This window comes from Musca vetustissima, unplaced genomic scaffold (assembly GCF_032173495.1).
Source record: "Musca vetustissima isolate MV318-11 ecotype Yass unplaced genomic scaffold, APGP_CSIRO_Mvet_v1 utg19304, whole genome shotgun sequence".
Lineage (NCBI taxonomy): Eukaryota > Metazoa > Arthropoda > Insecta > Diptera > Muscidae > Musca > Musca vetustissima.
In genome coordinates this window covers 75,952-100,659 of record NW_026873964.1, presented here as the reverse complement: position 1 = coordinate 100,659, position 24,708 = coordinate 75,952, and the positions used below count along the sequence as shown (strand labels likewise).

Genomic DNA, 24,708 nt, shown 5'->3' with positions numbered 1-24,708 from the left:
AGAAATATGTTATATAAGTGAAATATTAGCATAATGTAAAAGTTCAAAGATATATCGAAATATCGAAAATTTTTCTTGTTAATTGTAAATACGATTTATACTAAATTAAGCATAGCATATTGAATTGAGTCTAGAACGACGTAGCTAATCTTGATTGACCATGTTTTTATACCCTCAGCCTTATGACTAATATTTTTTTTAAAAATACTTTTTCATGATCTACCCTAAGTTATGGATTTTTTTTAATATTTTTTCCAGAATCTAATATAGGTGTTGATTTTATAAAAATAATTTTCTTTTTTTCTGTTAAATATCCAGCTTCAGTTCGTGCTAATTAAACTCGTCTATTCGCACTTCGCATCCATTAACATTCCGTTATAAATTTTGTTAGCGTTGACATTGTCAATGACCGCAGACCACAATTTTCTAATTTAACCACAAAAAAAAAGCCAGGAAAAAATTTAACAAAATCGCTGCAACAAATCTGATATCATTAGCACAATAAAACGACCACAATAATAAAGCGATTTTGATATACAGTTTGAGAATTGTGTTTTATCTCGCTGTCATAAACATCACCTCAATTTATGAAGAAAATAAAAAAATAAGATTACGCTCTTCCAAGTAACCACGGATGTGGATGCGAGCAGTCAGTATTGAATTAAACACCCTAAGAGTAGCATCTAATTTACAAATTTAAAGCGAAAAAAAAACAATTATGGCAGATTTGGAATTAGAGGGAGATTTATTGAGACAAAATGCACAAAAAACGAGAAATAAAAATAAATCGGAAACATCGAAACCCACCGAAACCTGGGGCAATGATATCGAATTTTTATTCTCCTGTATTTCCCTGTCCGTGGGTTTGGGTAATATATGGCGTTTTCCATATATTGCTTTTCAGAATGGAGGCGGTACATTTGTTATACCCTATCTTATTGTGCTGTTAATTATTGGACGTCCCGTTTATTATTTGGAAGTGTTGGTGGGGCAATTTTGTGGCCGTGGGTGTATAAAGGCATTTGAAATGGCACCGGTTATGAAGGGTAATATCTAAAAACAAAAACAAAAAATAATGTTTAATTAAGTTTTATAAAAAAAAATATATATATATATATCCCTGAACTTACCTCAGGTGTTGCTGCTGGTCAGGTTTTGGCCACCACAGCTTCCATAACCTATTATTCCAGTATTATGGCTTTGACTTTGCGCTATTTGATTGCCTCTTTTTCCTCCACATTGCCATGGAGCGAATGTAAGGAAGAATGGGGTCCAGAATGTTTGGAATATTTACAGCAGGGGGAGAATACTACGAGCAGCGGGAATATGACCGGCACAATGTCACCTGCAGAATTATATTTTGAGTAAGTTGGAAAATGTTGTGGTTAGAATGAAATATTTTTTTTAATTTTATTTCATTTTTCTTTAGAAAAGAAATTTTACATGAATATGAGAACATTGATAATGGCATTGGTCTACCAAATTGGCAATTGGTGGGTTGTTTGGCCGTATCATGGATTATTATCGGGGGAGTTTTGATAAGGGGTAAGATATAATCTTAAAAAATTAATTAAAATAATAATCGAGGATCAGAGTAATTAAAAAAAAAATATAATAACGATAGGCGTGTATTTTTTTAAATATATTTTTTGGGACCCTTCATAAGTCTGGATTTTTTTAAATATTTTTTTCGGCACCCTTCATAGGCGTGGAATTTTTTTTAATATTTTTTCGGGATTCTTTAAAGGCATGGATTTGTAAAAATATTTTTCCGGGATCCTTTAAAGGCGTGGATTTGTAAAAATATTTTTTTCAGGATCATTTAAAGGCGTGGATTTGTAAAAATATTTTTTTCGGGATCCTTTAAAGGCGTGGATTTGTAAAAATATTTTTTTCGGGATCCTTTAAAGGCGTGGATTTGTAAAAATATTTTTTCGGAATCCTTTAAAGGCGTGGATTTGTAAAAATATTTTTTTCGGGATCCTTTAAAGGCGTGGATTTGTAAAAATATTTTTTTCGGGATCCTTTAAAGGCGTGGATTTGTAAAAATATTTTTTCGGGATCCTTTAAAGGCGTGGATTTGTAAAAATATTTTTTCGGGATCCTTTATTTATTTTTTAAATATTTCAATTCATTCTATAACTCTTCTCTTTATAGAGGATCCTTTAAAGGCGTGGATTTGTAAAAATATTTTTTCGGGATCCTTTAAAGGCATGGGTTTGTAAAAATATTTTTCCGGGATCCTTTAAAGGCGTGGATTTGTAAAAATATTTTTTTCAGGATCCTTTAAGGGCGTGGATTTGTAAAAATATTTTTTTCGCGATCCTTTAAAGGCGTGGATTTGTAAAAATATTTTTTTCAGGATCCTTTAAGGGCGTGGATTTGTAAAAATATTTTTTTCTGGATCCTTTAAAGGCGTGAATTTGTAAAAATATTTTTTCTGGATCCTTTAAAGGCGTGGATTTGTAAAAATATTTTTTCTAGATCCTTTAAAGGCGTGGATTTGTAAAAATATTTGTTTCGGGATCCTTTAAAGGCGTGGATTTGTTAAAATATTTTTTCGGGATCCTTTATTTATTTTTCAAATATTTCAATTCATTCTATAACTCTTTAGTAATGTATTCTCTTCATAGGTGTCAAAAGTTCCGGTAAGGCAGCCTATTTTCTTGGGGTTTTTCCCTATGTGGTACTCATCGTTTTACTCGTAAGAGCTGTTACCCTACCCGGAGCATTGGAGGGAATTATTTATTTCTTTAAGCCTCAATGGGCAGAGTTATTGAATCCATTGGTAAGTAGGAAAGGCCACTGCAATTAATAATAATATTTTTTTTTGTTAGGAAAAAATTCATTAATTTTTCTCAGCTTATTTATATATTTATTCAAAATAACTAAACTTTTTACAATACAGAAAAATATCTCCCCTTTAATATGACACCTTATTTGTGTTAATCGGTCAGTTGGTTAAGAAGTTACAGCTAGTGGAAGATAATTCTGAAGGATGCTGATTTTCTATTATATAACACAAGTTTATGTATTTATTGTCAATATGGAATAAAACTTTAAAGTTCCCTCTAAACATTGGTGCAAATTTGATAAAAATCGGTTAAATAGTCGCCGAGTTATTAGCATTTGAATTTAACCATGTTCCGAAATACACCCTACTGATCGGTGCTGGGCGCCTATTACCTGAAAATTAAAAACCACACAAAAATTCAATTTTTAATAATGCGAGTTTTTCTTTTATGATTGCTGGTTTATGAAGGAAATTGTAGCATACTTATAGGCCAAACACTGGCTGGATGTAGCAGAGATCTGTAATTCATAAAAATTGTCTGTAACTTCTTAACCAACTGACCGATTAACACAAATAAGCTGTCATATTAAAGGGTAACATGTTGTCTTTAATATAGTATGGACAAATTTTATATTAAACCCTTATTAAAGATTGTAATTTTTAATAGTATACTTTAAAAGAATTTTTTGTCTACAACATTTCATATTTTGTAAATTATGAACAGCTATCGAAATAGCTAGAGTTCTTAGCTTTCATGTGATACCAATTTTATTAAAATACCACCAGTAGTTCAAAAGTTATGCGACAAATACCAAAACATTAAATTTTTTCATTTTCACCAGTTCAACCCACTGCATCAATAGATGGCGCCCCAGTCGCAAAATTGACAGGTCGTAAGGGAAAATCAAGGCGATGGTAAAATTTGAATAACTTTCGAATGACTTGAGATATTTTAACAAATCCAACGGTTATTTAAAGCTTCAAGTGTTCTCTATAGCTACGAAATTTGTTTGTTTTAAAAAATTTCATACAAAGTTTCGAATTAACGCTTGATATTATTTTAAAGCATAGTTTACCTATTTCTGATAGAGATTTGAAATTTCTTGTAGCACACAGATAATCTATGAGTTCTAAGCTTCATATAACCGTTTAAATCTCCCCGAAATCACAGTTCGTTCAAAAGTTATGCCAATTTTACGAATGCCTTGATTTTCCCTTACGACCTGTCAATTTTGCGACTGGGACGCCATCTATTGATGCAGTGGGTTGAACTGGCGAAAGCGAAAAATTTACTGATCTGCTATTTGTGGCATAACTTTTGAACAACTCGACGTATTTTAATAAAATTGGTGTCTAATGAAAGCTAAGACGTCTGGCTATTTCGAAATACATTAGTATTCTTTAAAATACGAAATGTTGTGTGTGAAAAATTACTTAGAAAGAAATGTTTCGAAATTGCCATATGAAAGAAGTTCAAAGTATCAAAATTGTCATATCTATAATAAAGAAAAATATCTCCCCTTTAATATGACACCTTATTTGTGTTAATCGGCCAGTTGGTCAAAAAGTTACAGCCAGTGGAAGACAATTCTGAAGAGGGCCCATAAGGAAAGGAGATAAGTTTGAACGAGTCGATTATATGATACCCTATAGTACTTCGGGGTATATACAAGAGATGTTTCGTGTAATTGGAATTAATACAGTGCTACTTTGTTCACATTCAACAAAAAATAGTCGATATTTCGATATATCTTTAGACTTTCACATAATGGCAATTTTCTCTTATATAACACGTGTTTTTATATATATTGCCAATATATAATAAAACTTTAGAACTTCTCCGTACCATGCGTGCAAATTTTATGAAAATCGGTTAAGTAGTCTCGGAGATATTAGCATTTGAATTCAACGATGTTCCGAAACATACCTACTGTTCGATGCTGTGCGCCTATTACCTGAAAATGAAAAACCCCACAAAAATGCATTTTTAAAAACGGCCAATTTTTTCTTACACATACGGGCCACTGTGTATGTGTGTAGTAGAGTTATGTTACATTAGATTTGGTGCATAAATACACTCACCTATCAATTTAAAAATCGGACTACATACAGACACTGTGTTTGGCCTAAAAGTATGCTCTGATTTTCTTAACAAACCAGCAGCCAGAAAGGAGAAAATGCCGTTTATGAAAAATGCATTTTTGTGTAGTTTTTCATTTTCAGATAATAGGAGCCCAGAATCAAACAGTAAGGTTATTTCGGAACATCGTTGACTTCAAATGCAAATAACTCGGAGACTACTTAACCGATTTTCATAAATTTTGCACCAATGGTTCGGGGAAATTCTAAAGATTTATTCCATATTGAAAATACATATAAAAACTTATGTTATATAAGAGAAAATTAGCATTATGTAAAAGTTCAAAGATATATCGAAATGTCGACTTTTTTTCTTGTTAAATGTAAACAAAGCTGTATAGCCGATTTGACTAGCCTTGGCTAAACCCCACATACATAATAGATCACTTTAAAAGTAGACGGACGGCTTGACACATAACTAATGTTTTCATAATGAGTGGACTATTACATTGTGTGGGAGAAGTACCCGAAGCATCGGACCGATGGGTCTCATCTTCGAACTTGATTTATGCTTGAAAGAATTTTTACGATGTGTATGTATCCTTATTGGCCAGAAGGCTGAGGGTATAAATATCGTCATATTTAGTATATTATATTCCCCAAAAAAACCTAACCTCCGAAAATTTTTTGAGGTTAGGTTCGAGAGAAAATTTTACTCAAGAATAATTTTTTTAGTGGATATTTTAAAATTATTTAAATTTAATTTCCCCTTAATTGTTCCTACATCTTTTCTTTCACCCTTAGGTTTGGTATGCTGCGGTGACCCAAGTATTTTTCAGTTTGGCCATATGTTTTGGTACCCTAATAACATATGCATCCTACAATAACTTCTCTCGGAATGTTTATAAGTATGTCTGCTGGATTGAATCCCCTACCCCTCTTTAATACTCATATACACCCTTCTCCCCCTCCATACCATTACAGCGACATTGTCATCATAACCACCATGGATTCCTGTTCCTCCATTATTGCCGGTTGTATTACCTTTGGCATTTTGGGCAACTTGGCCTATCAAACGGGCAACACCGATATTGCCAAAGTGGTTAAGGGTGGTGCTGGTCTGGCATTTATCTCCTACCCCGATGCTATAGCTAAATTTGATTTTATACCACAGGTAAGCTATTGAGGCTTACGGGAGCCACTTGGATGCTTTAAAACAAAACTACCTAAAAGGCATTTGCGGTTCTTTTCTTTTTAATGTTATTTGTCTTAGGTATTGGCAGTACTGTCGGCATGGGTAGTTGTATAATTAGGGTGAGATCGTTTTCATCGTATGGCAAATTGGCCAGTGGCTTTGATATTGGCCGTTGTGGGTTTCAGCATAAGCATATTGTATATGTGTCCGGGGGGTCAATTCATTTTGAATTTGGTGGATTTTTACGGGGTCTCCTTTACGGCTTTGATTTTGGCCATTGGAGAATTGTTGGCTGTGGGTTGGGTGTATGGTGAGTTTTGGGGATACATCTATTTAAAATATTTTTAAAAATATTTATTATTATTTTCTAGGTGTCAAACGTTTCTGTGAGGACATCAAATTTATGGTGGGCATTCGTACCGGCATCTACTGGCGTTTGTGTTGGGGTCTGATTACCCCAGGCCTTATGTTGGCTGTGCTAATCTATACTCTGCTGAATTTGGAGCCATTGACATATAAAAATGTGGATTATCCAACCATAGCACATGGTAAGGTTGGGGTATTTAAATAATTATTTTTTTATTTTTCATTTAAATGGCTCTTGTTTTTTTAATTTTGTTTTGAATATTTTCTAGTTTTTGGTTGGTGTTTGGCTGGCTTGGGCCTTCTACAACTTCCGGGCTGGGCTGTGTATGAATTTATGCATCAACCAAATCATTTTAATTTCAAAAAGGTAGGGGTTCCTTTTTATTATTTTTGAAACAGATATTTTTTATTGCTCCATTTTTTCGTTTTAGAAATTCTGTGCCATATTTAAACCCTCCCCAGAATGGGGTCCACAAAATCCAAATATCAAGGAGGAATATCAAAACTATCGCAAACATTTGGGGATTATTAAATCACATGGCCATAGGAGTATTTTTGGCAAAGCATTTGACAATTTGTTTGGTTAAATTTAAGAGATACAATTTACAATACAAAATATATAATTTTTAGAAAATTTTAATTATAAAAATAATTACATTTTTAATAAAAAAAAAATATTAAATAAAATATATCAGTGCTTCTATTTTATATATCTATATAAACAGTCTTTTATTTTATTGATCGTGGAAAAAAGTGAAACAATTTTTGAAAACATTTACAATACAAAAAGAAAATAAAGCGTGCTTATCATTAATCCATTAATTTTGCATCGCCTATTGACGATTCGGCCAAATAAACCCGTTTGGTTATCAAATAATCACGCATCAATTTGAAAAATGTAAATTGATTTGTTAATGTTATAAAACTTAAAGATAATATGAAATGCCATTCAATGGCATAATATAATAGGGTTATGCCCGATATAACCATACAGGCCTGGATCATTGTCAGACTGCCATAGATCATGGAGGGATTGTGAAAAAGTTTCTGAAAAGGGAAAAAGGAAATATGAATAAATAGAACATAAATTTAAATTCTTATAAATAAAAGAGAAAATAGAAAAAGTATTTTGATTTTTTATGGAATAAAATCTGGATTTTTAAAGAGTATTTTGAGGTCTAAAACCTGGATTTTTAAAGAATCTATCTGAGGTCTAAAACATGGATTTTTAAATGAATATTGTGAGGTCTAAAATGTGGTCTAAAACTTTAATTTTCGAAGAATATTCTGAGGTCTAAAGCGTGATTTTTTTTAATCAATATTTTTATGTCTGAAAATGGCTTTTTGTAAAGAATAGCCTGTGGTCTAAACGTATATTTTTTAAAGAATAATTTTTGGTCTAAAACATGGATTTTTGTAAAGAAAATTTTTACATTTAAATTTTTAATTTGTGGTCTCTGACTCGAAGTTATTAATCAATGGGTCTAAAGCCCGGATGTTCTTCTAAATTATGATAGGGTCCTAAATAATAAAAATTGTACAAAATAATTCAATAATTTAATTTAAAATAAAAAAGACGTTACTCACATAAAACCTTTCATGTGTCACATTACCGGGTATGGCCACGGTAACGGGTCCCACACTGCGATATAAATCTCCGGTAAATTTCACCACCGTACTAGGACCCCATAGCGTTGTTTTCAACCAATTCGCAGCTGAGGCTCCCACAACACAATCTGCACCCGGTCTTAAATCCAATTTCAGCCAATAGCCCAAATGCAGTGCGGCACGATGTAAAATATCACTATATTTCGAGGGAAAACTAAATACGGTACACATTGTAAAAACACTTAAAAATACCAAAACAATATGTTGGGCAGCCCACAAAACATTGTAGTTGACATTATGGGCAAAATAGCAGGGCAGAAATGCAGAATAATAGGTATTCAGCAGCGAAGTAAATATGACTTGTTTAAATCTACAATTGAAATCATTACGCAGTACATCGATTTCAAATCGAATACAATTGGGATTAGCCGAACAGCAGTGTAGAGGGAAACCATTAAAATAGGCTCCCTTGATTTCGTAGTTGAAACGCAGGAATGGTTCCAAAGCAAAACCAAAGGCCAAAAAGTAAACTATAAATCTAGAAAAAATGATTTCCATTGAAATAAAAATCCATTAAAAATTATACCGAAAACTTACGGATAAATCAGCAAAAATATTGTCAAGTAGTTACGATTATGATACATCATAACTATGCAGGAAACTGGCAAGGCCAAGACCATTATTTCTAAAACATATTTAAATATTCGATGCATACGTTGTAAATTTGCTGGCAACAAGAAATCCAAACCCTTGAGACATAGGCAATATATCAAACGTCTTATGTTCATGACAATGATCAGCAAGATCAAATATGGGTCAATGTGTGAGAGATTCTACAATGAAAACATTACAATTATTTCATATTTTAAAAAAATCAATTTTGGAATACTTACTACTGTATTACTAATTGCCACCTTGGGTAGCCACCAATTGGTGCGATAAATATTTATAAACTGCATTGAACTAACACAGGTGACAAACAAGAACATGATTAGTTCATTTAATATCTCCGATGCTGATGCAGGATCTGGGAATGGTATATGTTTGGGCATATTTGGTGCTGGTATATTGTTTGGCTGTTGTTGCTGCACTGCTGCAGCCCCATTGGCTTCATCATCTTTATTACTCTCACGATTCTCTCGCATTGTTAAGTGGTGGTGCGGTGTGTAATGGCTATTCTATAAAGCAGGAGTTATTTCCGTTGATCTTCCACAATGACGGGGGGACAGTAGCTTAAGGACAACCCACGACGCCAAATTTCATGTTTTTTTCTTATTATCAGTTGAAAACATTAAACAGCTGTTCAGAGATGATTGTTTACATGATGAGAAGACAAAAACGTCACTATAAATACCTGACATATGTGAGAAGGGAGAAAAGAAAGAGAGGGAGAGTAGCCATGTTGATGATTTATTAAATAAACATGATGGGGAAATTTGTATTTATGAATATTTAAATATTTTATAATTTAAAATTATGATTTTTGATGAATATTAAAATAGTATAGAATACGAAACGTTGATATTGTGAATAATATATTAGATACTAAAACGTGGATTTTTTATAGAGTACATATTTTAGGGACTAACGCGTGGATTTTATAAAGAATATAGGTTCTAAGATCAGGAATTTTTAAGGTATATTTTAGTCTCTAAAAATGTTGTTTTTTTATAATATTCTATGATCTAAACCGATGATTTCTTTAAACATATTCTATGAAAATGTGGAATATTTTGGGAATTTTAAAATCGTTTATTTAATAATATATTAGGGTCTAAAACTTGGATTTTAAGTAACTTTAAATGCCTACAATGAAATTGAAAAAAAAATAAAAATGCTAAAATAATTCTTTTTGAAGCTCCATAATGTTTTAAATAATAATACCTAATGATTTCTATAAAAAATCTTGTTTTAGGCTATAAAATATTCTTTAAAAAATTAAATTAAGAAGCCAAAGGTTGTACAAGGGGCAGTAATGGTAGATCATAAATCCATAGTAGTCGTGTAAATCGTAGGATTTCCAATTTGAAAGTCTCAATTATAATAAATTGTAGCAGCATACTAAAATTAAGGCGATAAATGGAAGAAATATTAAATGGAATTTATTAAACAGTAACTTTAAGATACCAACAATAACTTTAAGAGACGATTAATGACTTTAGGGATCCTAAAAAAATGTTGAAGAATACACTTTTAAAATCCACGTTTTAGGCCTGGAAATATTCTTTAAAAAATCCTCGTTTTTGACCTGGAAATATTCTTTAAAAAATCCGCGTTTTAGACCTAGAAATATTCTATAAAAAATTCAAGTTTTAAACCTGGAAATATTCATTATAAAAAATTCGCGTTTTCGACCTAGAAATATTCTATACAAAATCCAAGTTTTAAACCTGGAAATATTCTTTAAAAAGTCCACGTTTTTGACTTGGAAATATTCATTAAAAAAATACACGTTTTAGATCTTGAAATATTCTTTACAAAATCCACATTTTAGACCTGGAAATATTCCTTAAAAAAATCAACCTAAAATATTCCACAATTAAAAATATTTAAAATTTCATGAAAAATCTATTTTTAAATCCTATAATACTCTTCAATGAATATTTTTACGGACCCTTAATTTTGTTTATCATTTATATCTCAAAATATATTTTTCAAAGATTCTCCATTAGACCGTAAAATAATCTTTCAACAATCCCTCCATAATTCTTTTAAAAAATATATATATTTTTTAAAATTTGAAAATATTTTTATTATCAATTTTCCTTATTAATTATTTAAATAAAATACAACAAATTTTAAATCTTTTTTATTAAATAGAATTTTGTGATGTACCAAACGAAATTTAGACAAAACACATTTTTTCATCAATTAAAAACAAAACCAAAATTCAACATTAAAACCAAAAAAAAAAATCAAACATTTTTTTTTAATTCTTATTTCTAATTAGATTCCATGAACTGCCCTGAGCATGATCCTTTATCTCAATGCCATGTTGACGCAAACAATTGCGCAATTCATCGCAAACCTCAAATAGTACCTTATTTTTATTCGCGACAGCACGATCTCGTATCAGTTTACGTGTATCCAAAATATCATCTAATAGAGCATTAAAATCCAAATGATTTCCATCGCTCAAAACACGATTAGTTGCAGAGGTTTCGGAAAAACCAAATTGGTGCAAAACACTATCCACATAATTGTTGACGGCAGCAACAGCATCCAAACAGGATGCGGTAATTAAACCAGTATCCTCTTCACCATGACTCCTTGTGGAATTAATGCATCTACTAATACTTGAAATTTGATCTAGTAAAATACTAATGCAACGAGCCGTATCAAAATCATCTCGAATACATGATTCTATGTTCGATTTACAGTAGTTGAGATTTTGTAATATGGTTGAGGAAATGACGTTGGAACCCACCTTCTTGCCACTCAAATAGGCCAGACAGTCGGTTTTGAAACTATGGAATTTGTTGAGAGTATTCTTGGCGGTATCCATCATTTCTGTGGAATATTCCATAGAATTTCGGTAGTTCGAGAGCACGCAAGCCATGCGAAATTCGTCTGCCGTGTAATGCTGTAGCATTTCATCAATGGAAATTGTGTTCTTCAAGGATTTGGACATTTTCTCATTTTGTCCTTTGATGTTTAAATACCCAGTGTGTAGCCAATAGTTTACCCATTGCCGTGTATTGTGATAGACACAACTTTGGGCCTCCTCATTTTCATGATGGGGAAATTTCAAATCCAAACCACCAGCGTGGACATCAACACTTTTGCCAAAGACCATATTGGCCAGAGTACTGCACTCAATATGCCAACCGGGACGTCCCAGACCCCAGGGTGATGTCCATGCTGGTTCGTTTTCCGTTTTGCGGGCCTTCCACAAAGCAAAATCCAAGGCAGAAAGCTTTTGGTGTTGTTCCTCAGGTTTGGCTAAAGGATTACTTTCGTTTAAGTTCAAATTTTGCAGTTTACCATAAATCGGAAATTGTTTCACATCAAAATACACCGAGGAATCTTGACCCACATAGGCACACTTCTTAATGATTATATCATCAATATATGATATAATTTGTGGTATATGTTCCGTAACACGTAGCTTAATATTAGGTTCTGGTACATTCAGCTTTCTTAAATCTGACCAAAATTCAGCTTCATAATGTCGCGAAATATCACGCCAATTTTCACCACTCTCCTGACTTTTTCTAATGATTTTATCATCGATATCGGTAATGTTCATGGCCGTTACTACATTCAAATTGAAATGATGTTTTAGTATGCGTTGTATAATATCTAATTTTACATAACAGCTGGCATGACCCAAATGACAGGAATCATAGACGGTGGGACCACAAGTATACCAGGTTAAAAAGTTCTCTCTGGGCAATATCAAAGGAACTTGACGCCTAGCAGCGCAATTGTAAATACGTATACCCGTATCTACACCATCCGGTTTGAACCAATGATGTTGGGTACACATGGTACGCAAGGGGTTAAATACCGCAGGAGCAAAAGGCAAAACACGGCTAACAAAATAAAATGCAAATTACAATGTTAATGAAAGATAAACATAAAAAACTTTAAATATGTAATTTAGGGATAGTTACTCACCCTATTTTTAACATTTTGACCGGCTTTTTATTCGTACTTTTTTCAAGTTTCTTTCAGTTTTTGCAAACAATACAAAATAACCAAAATAACATCGATAAACAATTACGCTTTCCTCTCTCTCGCTCTCTCTTTGAATAACAGATGTTTATGCAAGGGAAATTTGTGACATTTGTATGTAAACAACATATGGCAACGTCATTATTTGTACCGTCGTTCACATGCAATCAGCTGATATTTGGTAATTGTTTTCAGAAGAAATTTATTAGATTTTTATTAGAAAAAGATAAACTATTAATAAAAACTAAGCCTCCAAAATGATGCGCTATGAGGAAAATGAAAAACTTGCAGACACTTCGGCCTGTGCTGGTGTCCGGGCGGACTTGAAAATGTGTCTCCTGGAAAGTGATTGTTGTAAAAAGGTAAGTTATTCGCCGGTGTACCTTGCAGATTGTACTAGAAGTGTTATTTTTGATTTTTTCTCCAGGACAAGAAAACACCGCGTGAATGTCTACAAGCCAATTTGGTACCCGAGGAATGTCAAATGCTTCGCAACACATTCTTTGAATGCAAAAGATCATTGGTGAGTAGTCAGTAGTCTGTTGGAATGCATTTCATGAATGCCTTGATTACATATTGAATATATTTATTTTTTCTTTTAGCTTGACAACCGAATGCGTTTCAGAGGACATAAAGGCTACTGAGTTGGGATCCGTTCGTCAATGTGGTTTACGGCACATTGTTTTTAGTTATTTGTATAATTTAAATAGATATATAAAATAAAGTTTTGTTATTTAAAAAATACAGATGTGTTGTAGGGATGCCAACTCAAGAATTTTAGTTTATAAGGGGGTAATAAGGAAATAAAAAGTTGTGTTGTGGTTTTCATTTCAATTAAATTTAAATATATTTCTATTAAATTTGAATATATTTCCATTCCATTTTGACAAAAAAATTTTGATTTGAGAATTATGTAAAGCAAATGAATAAGTAAGAAATATATTTTATTTAACACAATGATTGGAAAATACATCCGAATTAAATTAAAAAATTCCATTATGAGTATTCCACATTTATGTAAAGGAAACGAATATAAAATAATAAAGCTATTATCACATTGGAAACCCCACCGAAAAATTTAATTCCATAAGGTATTCCGAAGTCAATCGACGCTGTTGAAGAAACTCCTACAAACTATTAACTGATGATAAACCGGTCAATTATTCGTCCCCGAGAAGATCTAAAATCACCACAATACTCTGTTGATGTTATGCGGACTGTAAAGGATGTGCGCTATTTGCGTAAACGATTACAGGAAGAAATAGATAGTTTGCATGGCAAATGTTATGTCTGGGAACAATATAAAAATTGCGCTTTTCAGGCTTCAAATTTGTTTATTGAAATGATCTAGAATTTCCAAGAATTATTGCTACAAAAAACATTTCAATTCTAAAATTGTTAATAATTGACGCGCTTTCATATCCGTCGATGTCATTGATCTCCCCTTTGTGGAAAATGTGGTTGAACAAACAAATGGACGGGGTAAATAAATCTTAGTTTTTAAAAATAGATAGGATCAGCAGTTGTTATTATTATATTTTTCCGGATTGTCTTTCGAAGAAGTCGTCGCAACTGGCCACTGACGTCGATTATAAACCTAAATATAGAATTTGTGAGAATGGTCATTCACTCAAAAAATGGTAAAAATATAAAAATGATGATATATAAGGTCAACTCTGAAGCCGATTATAAACCTTAAAGATAAAATTTGCGAGGATAGTCCTGTACTCAAAAAATGGTGAAAATCGAAGAACATTTAGAAAACAGAAGATAATTGTTTAGCTCTGCAAAAGTGCAATGTATACTTCGCTTTATTATGATATAAACAACGATCGTTATATCAACAAATTTCTTAGAAATGCAAAATGACACCTCTTATCCGAAAACCCTGTATTTCCTTATTTTCCACATATTTTTTATGAATTTCCCTTCCTAACCTAACCAATGACTATTCACCCCATTTTCTTACAACAATTGGCATCCCTATATTTACTCTTTGTTGTTGTGACATGACTGACATCTTGCAAATGTTTACTTTTTCCCATCAAGTGGCAACACTCTGACAAGCCTTCAGAAAAATTCCTTTACATCAGTTAAAGGGAAATTTCAAATTGAAAAGTGTCAAAAAATAAAAGCGCCATTTGTGCCAGCCAGCCATTTTTAATTTATCTTTCAAAGCCAGCCGCAACACAGTCTGACTTGGAGGCAAATAGTATCCTTTTTCTTATAAATATAAACAAATATTATTAATAAAAAAATAATTATTTATAAAATATATAAAACAAAAACATGAGTGAATATCGGAGAAGTTTATATAAGGAACTTAAACAAGCATTTACGCCACAAAAACACAATCGGCTTAATCGGCAGCTACAAGAAGCCAATCGTAACAAACAAAGGAATGAACAATTTCAATTGTCCCGTCAAATATCGGTTAGTCCAACGCCAAAGAAGCGTCTGCTATCAGAGAAAGAAAATATCCACGATGGAAATGAGACTAACAATGTTGTGGAGGTGGTGGCAAATGGTTCGCGTACCGCAAAACTTATTTGCACAGCCCGCGATCCAGCGAAAATCAAGAAACAAGAGGCTTTCATATTGAGATTTCTCGATTGGAGAGATAAGAAGAAATCGTTGATGGAGAAAAGAAAGGCCGAAGCTATGAAAAAGAAACCCTTCGTGTCAGCTGTTGGTAAACATGCAGGATTTGGTCATGGTGGTGGTTGCAATGCAGGCCCAATGAGTTTGGCGCCAAATAATAATACATCAGCGACAACAAATCATCAGGCAAGTTTTGTGCCCAAAGGATATCAGGCAAATTTCGAACCACCACCTGGCCTAAAGGATCCCGGCGATATTGTGAGTAGTGTGCATAAAATATTTATTTCAATTAAATAATATTAACAATAATTTAACACTAGGTAAAGGATAAAGCAAAAAGTAGACAATCCATATATACAGTGGTACCAACACCACCCAAAAAGAAACCCGAAACAACGGGTAAAAAAGTGGTGCCTCTTGCCAAAAAGGTTTTGGTGACGAATTTCAGTGCCAATGCAGTGAAAACAAAATTGAGCAATAAAACGCCACAGCGCACGGAAGTGGGAAATAAAAATGTAATGAACAGTGGTGGCGGAGGCATTAAAACGAAACCCACAACATTTTCCTCTGGGTCGTCCACAAAACCCTCATCCACAACTAAACCAACAAATAATAATTTAATTAAAACTTCCCAAACCAATAAGAATGGTCTAAATTCCGCATCGTCATCATCATCATCGGCGTCGAAATTCAAAACTCAAACGAATACAGCACTCAAACCAAGGCAACTTAAAATGCCACCTCCCTCAAGTATACCACCGAAAAAACCCGGACAAACAGCGACATCTTCAGCTTCCGGTAACGTTGTGAGGAAAAGTACTATACCCGCCATAAAAGTAACCACAGTTGGTGCCAAATCTAGGTTCTCAAATACGGGCGCAAGAAAACCCACAGAAACGGCGTCCCGACATCATCTGAATAAAAAATCACCACAACAACCCCAAAAGAATGCTCGTCTAACACAGACAATGAAGGCCAAGAAACCCATTAAACCAGCCACCACAAATACCACCAACAAATTGCTATCATTAATGGTATCACAGGCTAATGAAATGGTCTCCGATATGGTAGTACAAACACCCAGAGATTTCTCCAATTCAAATCATTTTGATGAGTTTGTCACCTCGACTAAGGTGAAGAATTCCAATTCCACATTGGATGATGTTGATGGTGTAAGTCCCATAGAAATGTTATCGAAACGAACGTCAGGACATTCTGCAGCCAAGAGAAATTTGCTTAAGGATGCCACCACCAATAAAATGGCAACAGCGACTTCGGCCAATAATCATTTAACAGAAGATGAAGAGGTGCGGCCATTATCAAATGTAAATCCCAGCAAGAGATTTAATTTCATACGATATTCCGAAGTTAATGTTAGTTTTAATGATAATCCTTCAGAAGAAAACAAAGAGAAAGAAGAAGAAAATCATAAAAAGGAAGTTGAAGATGAGGACAAATTGTCACCTGAAAAGGTCGCAAAAGAAATCCCTAATGAATCCCCCAAACAAAATCTAAATAATACAATTACACTGGAAGCACCCTCGACACCCGCTGAGAAAACTCCCACAAAATTATTAACTGAAGATAAACCGGTCAATTATTTAAGTCCATTTGTCAGTGTTAGCCGTGGCAAGGTTAGCTTAAAAAAGGAAAAAGAAAGACGTAGTAGCATTTATATGGTCAACCGCATTGAAGATGAACTTAACAACTCGAAACGTCTGTCACTGCAACCTACAAGTCCATTGGGACAGAAAATACCAACCGAGGAACCAAAATCACCACAATACTCTGCTGAAGTTATGCGAACACTAGAGGCTGTACGCTATTTCCGTAAACAGTTACAGGATGAAATAGATCGTCTACATGCCAAATGTGATGTCTGGGAAGAATATAAAAATGGTAATTTGGAAAAATTACAGGCGGTCAATGGCGATGATATGATCGATGTCACAATTGGTCAAACTAAATTGCTGACCAGTAAGAAATTTATGCAATTCAAAGGCCTGATAGATCGTTGTGAGGCTCGGGCAACTGGCATTAATGATGTACCCGATGATGGCAGTGAAAAAACGAAAAATGTCGATGCTGTGGATTTGGAAGGTTTCTGGTCAATGTTGGGTTTGCAGGTTGATAATCTAGAAAAACGGTTTGAGAATTTGGAGCGTTGGAAAGCCAATGATTGGCAAGACCCGGATGAGGTAAAACCCAAGGCCAAGGCGAAACCCAAAAACTTAACAAAAGTTAAAAAGGCCGGGCCAGCAGCAACGAAGGCCCGACCCAATTCAGCCTTGCAACAAATGTTGCGGAAAATGCAAGCCGATATGCGCAATAAAAAGGCCAATAATTTGTTAGTAAATACGGATGATGTTGTCCTTACACCCTCCAAGGTTAGAGATCGTAAATATTTCTCACCCGCCGCCACTGTTGTGGCCATACCAGCCTCCAATCGCCGATTATCGATTTTGTTGGCCGAAAATGCAGCTGAGGGTGGCTGTGGTGGTGGCGGCAGCTCTCCCAATCGTCGAATGTCTTTGTTGGGTCGTAAAAATTCTCAAGATTCTCCTCGCCGAATGTCACTAATGAATGCACGTAAAAATTCACAAGACACTCCCAATCGTAGAGTATCGTTGATGATGCAAAAGAATCCCATAATGGAATTTCGTGAATCGAACGTTGATGATGAGGAAAACTCTTGCGGGACAAAGAGCAATTCTTCGGTGAATGGTAAAATAAATGAGGAAAACGCTGCCGCTTATATGTCACCTGTAGTAAAGTCACGTAAATCGATATTGAAAACACCCGGCACGGCTAGAAGTAAATTACGAAATGTGGTATTCAATGAAAAGTTGAGAGTTAAAAAATTCAATTTCATTGTAAATGATGAAGATGGCAATGTGGTTGATGATGATCAATGCAATAAATCGAACGAAGAGCTAATGGATAAAAATAAAGGTAGGAATATTCTTTTTATCAATTAATAAGTTTGGAATTTATTCATTTTGTTTTTTTACTTGCAGACTCTGATGATGAAGAAACTCAGGATGGACCCAAACTCGGTACTTATTCACTGAGAAATCGTAAAGTTCGTTTACGTCCATCATGTGAAATTGTTATACCCAAATAGATATAGCATAATATTTTTTGTATTACTTATTCATCGTCTATATATTTACATTTTTGTTTTTTTTTATTATTTTGTTCCCATTACATTATTAGTATTTTAATGTTTGCCTTTCTTTGTGCTAAATTGGTATTTTTTTGAAATGTTTTATTGTATTAATAATAATAATATGTTGCCTCATATCTGACCACCATGTATACCACACACCATTTTATTTTTGGTTTCATTTAGTGCTATTTTTGTCTGTTTGAAAATAATGGTAGTAGTTATTGTTTACCCAACCCACCCTCAATCTCTATTGATTTTATATTTATTAAAAATAAAATATGTATCTTTTGGTTTTTATAATAAAAAACAATCACAACAATAAAGTTAATATACTTATTATTTTTTTCACTACCCATTTGAATAGTTCTCCTTTCTAGACATTATTCGGTAAGTTCAATGCGTTACGCTATGCACAATTTTAGGGGTCCTTGGTTTACCGTTTGCATGAAATCGGACGGAAATATATGTGGGAGCTATATGTAAATCTGAACGGATTCTCATTAATTTAAGTAAGAGATTTTCTTGGTCCATGCTTATTTTTAGTCCTTAATTTCTTTTTTTTTTAAATCAAGCCTCATAGTTTCTTGACTTAATTTTTAATTATCATCAGCGTCAAAATTAAAAACCCTAGAGAATACAGCACTCAAACCAAGGCAACTTAAAATGCCATCTCCCTCAAGTATATCACAAAAAACCCGGACAAACAGCGACATCTTCAGCTTCTGGTTACGTTGTGAGGAAAAGTACTATACCCGCCATAAAAGTAACCACAGTTGGTGCCAAATCTAGGTTCTCAAAGCCACCGAAACGGCGTCCCGACATAATCTGAATAAAAAATCACCACAGCAACCCCAAAAGAATGATCGTCTAACACATCCAATGAAGGCCAAGAAACCCATTAAACCAGCCACTACAAATGGGTCATGTTTATTGTTAGTCCTTAATTTTTTTAAATTATCACAGCAAATCCAATGAAGGCCAAGAAACCCATTAAACCAGCCACTACAAATGGGTCATGTTTATTGTTAGTCCTTAATTTTTTTAAATTATCACAGCAAATTTTAGGTTCTTGGAAAAACCTAAAATTTGCTTCTTAAAAAATCGAAAAGAGTTTTATAAAAATTTCACACATTTTGCAGAATATTGAAAAACACGGTTTTTGATTATTTTTTGCTGGTCATTTGAAAAATATTTGTAAAAAATATGCTTCTTGAAGACCATTCAAAATATTTAAACCTTAAGGGAATACAACATATTTTTAAAAAATCCACGCTCATTAAAAAAAGAACGCTTCTTGAGGGTTATTTAATATATTTTTTAAAAATCCACACTAATTGCAGGGCCTTAATAAATCCATTCCTATATTCCGGAGGGTGCCCCTTAAAAAATCCCCACTTATTGTATGGATAAATATTTTTTTTTAATTCACACATTGTTGGCCCTTGAAAAAAAAAATTTAACAAATCCCCGCCTATACTTGTTTCGTTGACTACTCACTTCCTGAGGGTCATTACAAAATATGTTTAAAAATTCTACACCCCTTTAATCTAAATAATAAATTCTATTAATAAATCCAGGCTCTTATGTTCTTTTTAGAAATTCACGGTTTTTTAAACAATCGAAATTTATTGAAGTTTTAAATAAAACATTGTAAAAGATAATAATACTTGATTAAATAATTGTAAAAAACCCAAGATTATTAAGGGACTTTACTTTTTTATTAAAAAATATATTAAAAATACTACCTTTCTTTTAGTCCTTGAACATTCCAGACATTTTTCATTGTGGTATTTTCAATTTCATTTTTCCAAGAACAAGAATTGAGTCACATGTAAGTTTCTTTCTTATAAATATATGACGTCACATTTAGGATGCAATTTTATATACAATAAATATACAATAAGGCGACAAAAATTAAAACTTTTAATAATATATAGTATATTTATTGAATGTAACACACATTTAAATTTAATTTTAAAACCATTTAAAATGTTTAATTTTTCTTTATTTCAATTCTTCTGTGCAATATGACTGTCATTTGCTTGACTCTTCAACCCATCAATTTATCGTACAACAACTGCTGTTGTATGAACAACAATGACAGTTGTCATATAACTCTTTCAACATGTTCGTTTTGTTTTATAATAAATATTATTAATTATAGTAAAAATAAATACATATTAAAATATTGTATAATTTTTTCATATATTGTGTATTAATTTAATTTATCTACTAAATTAATTTAATTTCATTTTCAAACAGTGCTGCCAACCAACCCTTTCTTCTTATATTTATTGTCGACCACATACAACCCTGTTTGCTATTCTTTTTTCGTTCTCCCTTTCAACCAACACGAATGTCAACGCAAAACACATTCATAGAAAATTTCCTTTTATACACGATAAAAATACAAGCAAATATCTTCAAAATAATCATATTAAATTTTGAAAATTTATTTAAAATTCATACGCGTAAAATGCCAATAAACAATTGAAAGCGTAGCAGTGTTTAGTCGTTAAGTGAAAAGTGTAATTCAGCCATTGGTGAGGGCAAGGAAAAACGCGCTAATTTGCTTGCCAAGATTTCATTACGGTGGGGTTTTGTTATAGTCGTAGCCACTAGTAGTGAACGAAATCACGTAGTATATTCCAGTGTTTTGTTGAAATATTTTTGTGTTTGAAGGGGATTTTATGGCCAGAAAAGTGTTCGGATTTCGAAACTGACGAGTGAAATTAATGTGCTTGATTGAAATTTAAAGGATATCATCAACAATATGGGTAAGTTTTGTAGATTAAGTGCGGAATTGTTTTGAAAAAAGATTTGTCTTTGCATTTCAAATTGAATTTTCAATTGATGGTTGGTTGTGCGTAATTGTTGTTGCTGTTGCCTGTACCAATCACAACAGCCATGGCAGACTCGAAGAGCCAAATGATAGTGTTGTGATTATTTACTTAATGGTAATTAAATGTCACGAAATAATTAAATTATTGTGTAAAATTGTTGTAATTCTTCGATTTTGTTTTTATTGTTGTTGAATTTTCCAAAAATGTGCTGCGAGTGTTTTCATATTCAATAAAATCGTGGCAAATTGTTCCATCATGCTCGGCCAACGGCCGCTGCCGTTTGTTTGTTAACGGGATTCTCTTGAAACCCCAAAGAAACGTTAGAGAATCCCCACAAAAGGGGATCTGCGGTGGGGATTATTCATTGGTAGCTACATTTAATTAAGCAAATGTTCATAAATTATGGTATTTGTATGACAAATATTTTTGTTTTTTTTATCATATTGTTGCCTCAAATTTTTTTTCGTTCATGATTATTCAAGAGTTACCATCTAGTTTGGTGAGCCTTTCGTAGTTACCATTTTGTATAATTTCCCTTTTTGTGTGCGTTTTGTTGTATAATTTCAAACAATGTGGCCATATTTTCTCCCCGCTATCATATGTTGGGATATTTTTGTGTGTGGTTCTTTTTTGCTTTTGACATTTCATATTGGCACATTTTGGGGGTTAGTTTTACGCAATTGCCTGCAATTGAGAAAAATCGAAACGAAAAGATCTGCAGAATTTTCCCCTGAAACTCTTGTAATTACAGAAAAGGTAAGAGGAAATCACTAAAAGTGAAGGCAATTTACCCAAATCTTTAATTGTTTTCCAGTTTTAATTGGAATTTTTGTCAACATGTCCGCCTTATATGCCGCCCGTCATGTTACCGGTGTGACCTCTTCGGTTTTATCAAGATGCACAGCCGTAAGACGTTGCCTTAGCACGGCACGTTTGGTACGTACGGCCAAGGGTGCTCCCTCTGCCCTGATGCATTTGAACAAATACTTGTCTCCCATGGCATCCTACTCCGCCGGATTCCAACAATTTGTTCGTGATTATGCCTCCGAAAAGAAGGTGTTCGAACGTACCAAGCCCCATTGCAATGTTGGTACCATTGGTCATGTTGATCATGGTAAAACCACATTGACTGCTGCCATTACCAAGGTCTTGGCCGACAAACAATTGGCCGAAAGTAAGAAATACAATGAAATCGATAATGCCCCCGAAGAAAAGGCCCGTGGAATCACCATCAATGTTGCCCACGTTGAGTACCAAACCGAAAATCGCCATTATGGTCACACCGATTGTCCCGGCCATGCTGATTACATTAAGAACATGATCACCGGTACTGCCCAGATGGATGGTGCCATTTTGGTTGTAGCCGCCACCGACGGTGCTATGCCCCAAACCCGTGAACATTTGTTGCTGGCCAAACAAATCGGTATTAACCACATTGTGGTCTTCATCAACAAGGTCGATGCTGCCGATCAGGAAATGGTTGATTTGGTTGAGATGGAAATCCGTGAATTGCTTAGTGAAATGGGTTATGATGGTGACAACATTCCCGTGATTAAGGGTTCCGCTTTGTGTGCCTTGGAGGACAAGAGTCCCGAAATTGGCAAGGAAGCCATCTTGAAGCTGCTCAACGAGGTCGATAACTTCATTCCCACTCCAGTACGTGAATTGGACAAACCATTCCTTTTGCCCGTTGAAAATGTCTACTCCATTCCTGGACGTGGCACCGTTGTAACTGGTCGCCTGGAACGTGGTATTGTTAAGAAGGGTTTCGAATGTGAATTTGTCGGTTATAATAAGGTGATCAAATCCACCGTTACCGGCATTGAAATGTTCCATCAAATCTTGGATGAAGCCCAGGCCGGTGATCAATTGGGTGCCTTGGTACGTGGTGTTAAGCGTGATGAAATCAAACGTGGTATGGTTATGTGCAAACCTGGCAGTGTTAAGGCCTTGGATCAGTTGGAAGCCCAAGTATACATTCTCGCCAAGGAAGAAGGTGGTCGTTCCAAACCCTTCATGTCTTTCATTCAATTGCAAATGTTCTCACGTACCTGGGATTGTGCTGTGCAAGTGCAAATTCCCGACAAGGAAATGGTTATGCCCGGTGAAGATACCAAATTGATTTTGCGTTTAATTCGCCCTATGGTCTTGGAACAGGGCCAACGTTTCACATTGCGTGATGGTAATTTGACTTTGGGTACCGGTGTTGTAACTAAAGTCTTGCCCCCATTGAGTGAAAACGAACGTCTATCGTTGACAGAGGGCAAGAAGGCTCGTGAGAAGAAAATGGCCGATAAAAAGTAAATTTTTATAGTTTGTAATGATTATGGATAAGTTATTTTACTATACCTATACCTTATTGTTAAAAAAGAACATATTTTTTTCGATTTTTCTTAAAGAAAAAATGCGATTGTGTTTCTCCATTTGTATAACTGCCGAATTGGTTGAAAATTGTTAATTAAAATAAAGCACATATTGTTTTGGAAAATAAAACATTTCTTTTTCGTGAAATGTTTTAAAAGGTTCCCTGTTAAAAGTTTTAAAAACTGGAAATGGAAAATTTCTTCAATAGATATTTGTGTGAAAAATATTTGAAAATAAATAAAAAAAGAAAAATCATTTCTGTGTGTGTTTTTTTATACCCTACACCACACTGGGATATTATGACTTTGTGTATAGGAAGGAAACAGGATTGATTAAGGATATATTTATAATCAAGTTTAAAGGTCGATTTAAACAAGTCCATCCGGCCGACCCTCTTTTTACCTATATATGAAAATAAATTACAGGTTGTATTTCTCATCCAATTGAAAGGGAGTATTTATTGAGAACGGATGAGAATTGGATTGGATTGAAAATATTTGGACTAGAGTGAAGTGCGTTAAATTTGCTTTATATCGGTTAAGATTCGGTTCTAGGTCCTATATATAATTGTGTCCGATCGACATGAAATTTTGCAAGGGCCACCGAAATAAGTTGGGAATCTAGATCTAGTTTCCGCACATAATTCCGTCCGATTTCATGTAAATATTGCATGGAATAAGCTACGAACGTCCGATTGGCACGAAACTTTGTATGGGGAACTGAATTGAGACTAGAGAGACGTATCTTAAGTTTATTTTAAATCGGTTCAGATTTTGATAAGCTCCCATATATATATGTTCTTCCGATTTCCTGAAAATAGGACCCTAAGTTTGTCCGATGGACATGATATTTTGCATGAGGTACCGATTTGAGAATATAATGTCGTGTGCTAAGTTTGATTCAAATCATTTCAGATTTCTATATAGCTACCATACAAAATTTGGTCCGAATTCAGATTTATGGTGCACTAAAGACCCGATGTTTGTCGGATTGATACAAAATTTGGCATGTA

The 24,708-nt window shown here is 33.8% G+C and overlaps 4 protein-coding genes and 1 pseudogene across 4 annotated transcripts; 4 read left to right on the top strand and 1 right to left on the bottom strand.

Annotated features, from left to right (window-relative positions):
* Positions 1-718: 718 nt before the first annotated feature.
* LOC133329610 (sodium-dependent nutrient amino acid transporter 1-like) lies at positions 719-7,021 on the top strand (annotated as a pseudogene).
* Positions 7,022-7,244: 223 nt separating this feature from the next.
* LOC133329600 (cysteine--tRNA ligase, mitochondrial) lies at positions 7,245-12,568 on the bottom strand. The gene is made up of 5 exons (XM_061538075.1): positions 10,975-12,568; positions 8,936-9,220; positions 8,640-8,875; positions 8,022-8,580; positions 7,245-7,481 (listed from the first exon to the last, which is right to left on the bottom strand). The coding sequence occupies exons 1-5, from the start codon at positions 12,529-12,531 to the stop codon at positions 7,245-7,247; spliced, it is 2,874 nt and encodes a 957-aa protein (XP_061394059.1). The 5' UTR covers positions 12,532-12,568.
* A 388-nt stretch (positions 12,569-12,956) lies between these two features.
* Positions 12,957-13,369, top strand: LOC133329630 (cytochrome c oxidase assembly factor 5). The gene is made up of 3 exons (XM_061538109.1): positions 12,957-13,081; positions 13,147-13,242; positions 13,322-13,369. The coding sequence occupies exons 1-3, from the start codon at positions 12,977-12,979 to the stop codon at positions 13,361-13,363; spliced, it is 243 nt and encodes an 80-aa protein (XP_061394093.1). The 5' UTR covers positions 12,957-12,976; the 3' UTR covers positions 13,364-13,369.
* Positions 13,370-15,008: 1,639 nt separating this feature from the next.
* On the top strand, positions 15,009-18,444 carry LOC133329591 (guanylate kinase-associated protein mars). The gene is made up of 3 exons (XM_061538065.1): positions 15,009-15,578; positions 15,641-18,266; positions 18,374-18,444. The coding sequence occupies exons 1-3, from the start codon at positions 15,009-15,011 to the stop codon at positions 18,442-18,444; spliced, it is 3,267 nt and encodes a 1,088-aa protein (XP_061394049.1).
* A 3,697-nt stretch (positions 18,445-22,141) lies between these two features.
* On the top strand, positions 22,142-23,641 carry LOC133329568 (elongation factor Tu). Its single transcript, XM_061538045.1, has one exon. It carries the CDS (start codon positions 22,170-22,172, stop codon positions 23,634-23,636), a length of 1,467 nt encoding a protein of 488 aa, XP_061394029.1. The 5' UTR covers positions 22,142-22,169; the 3' UTR covers positions 23,637-23,641.
* The last annotated feature ends 1,067 nt before the right edge of the window (positions 23,642-24,708 follow it).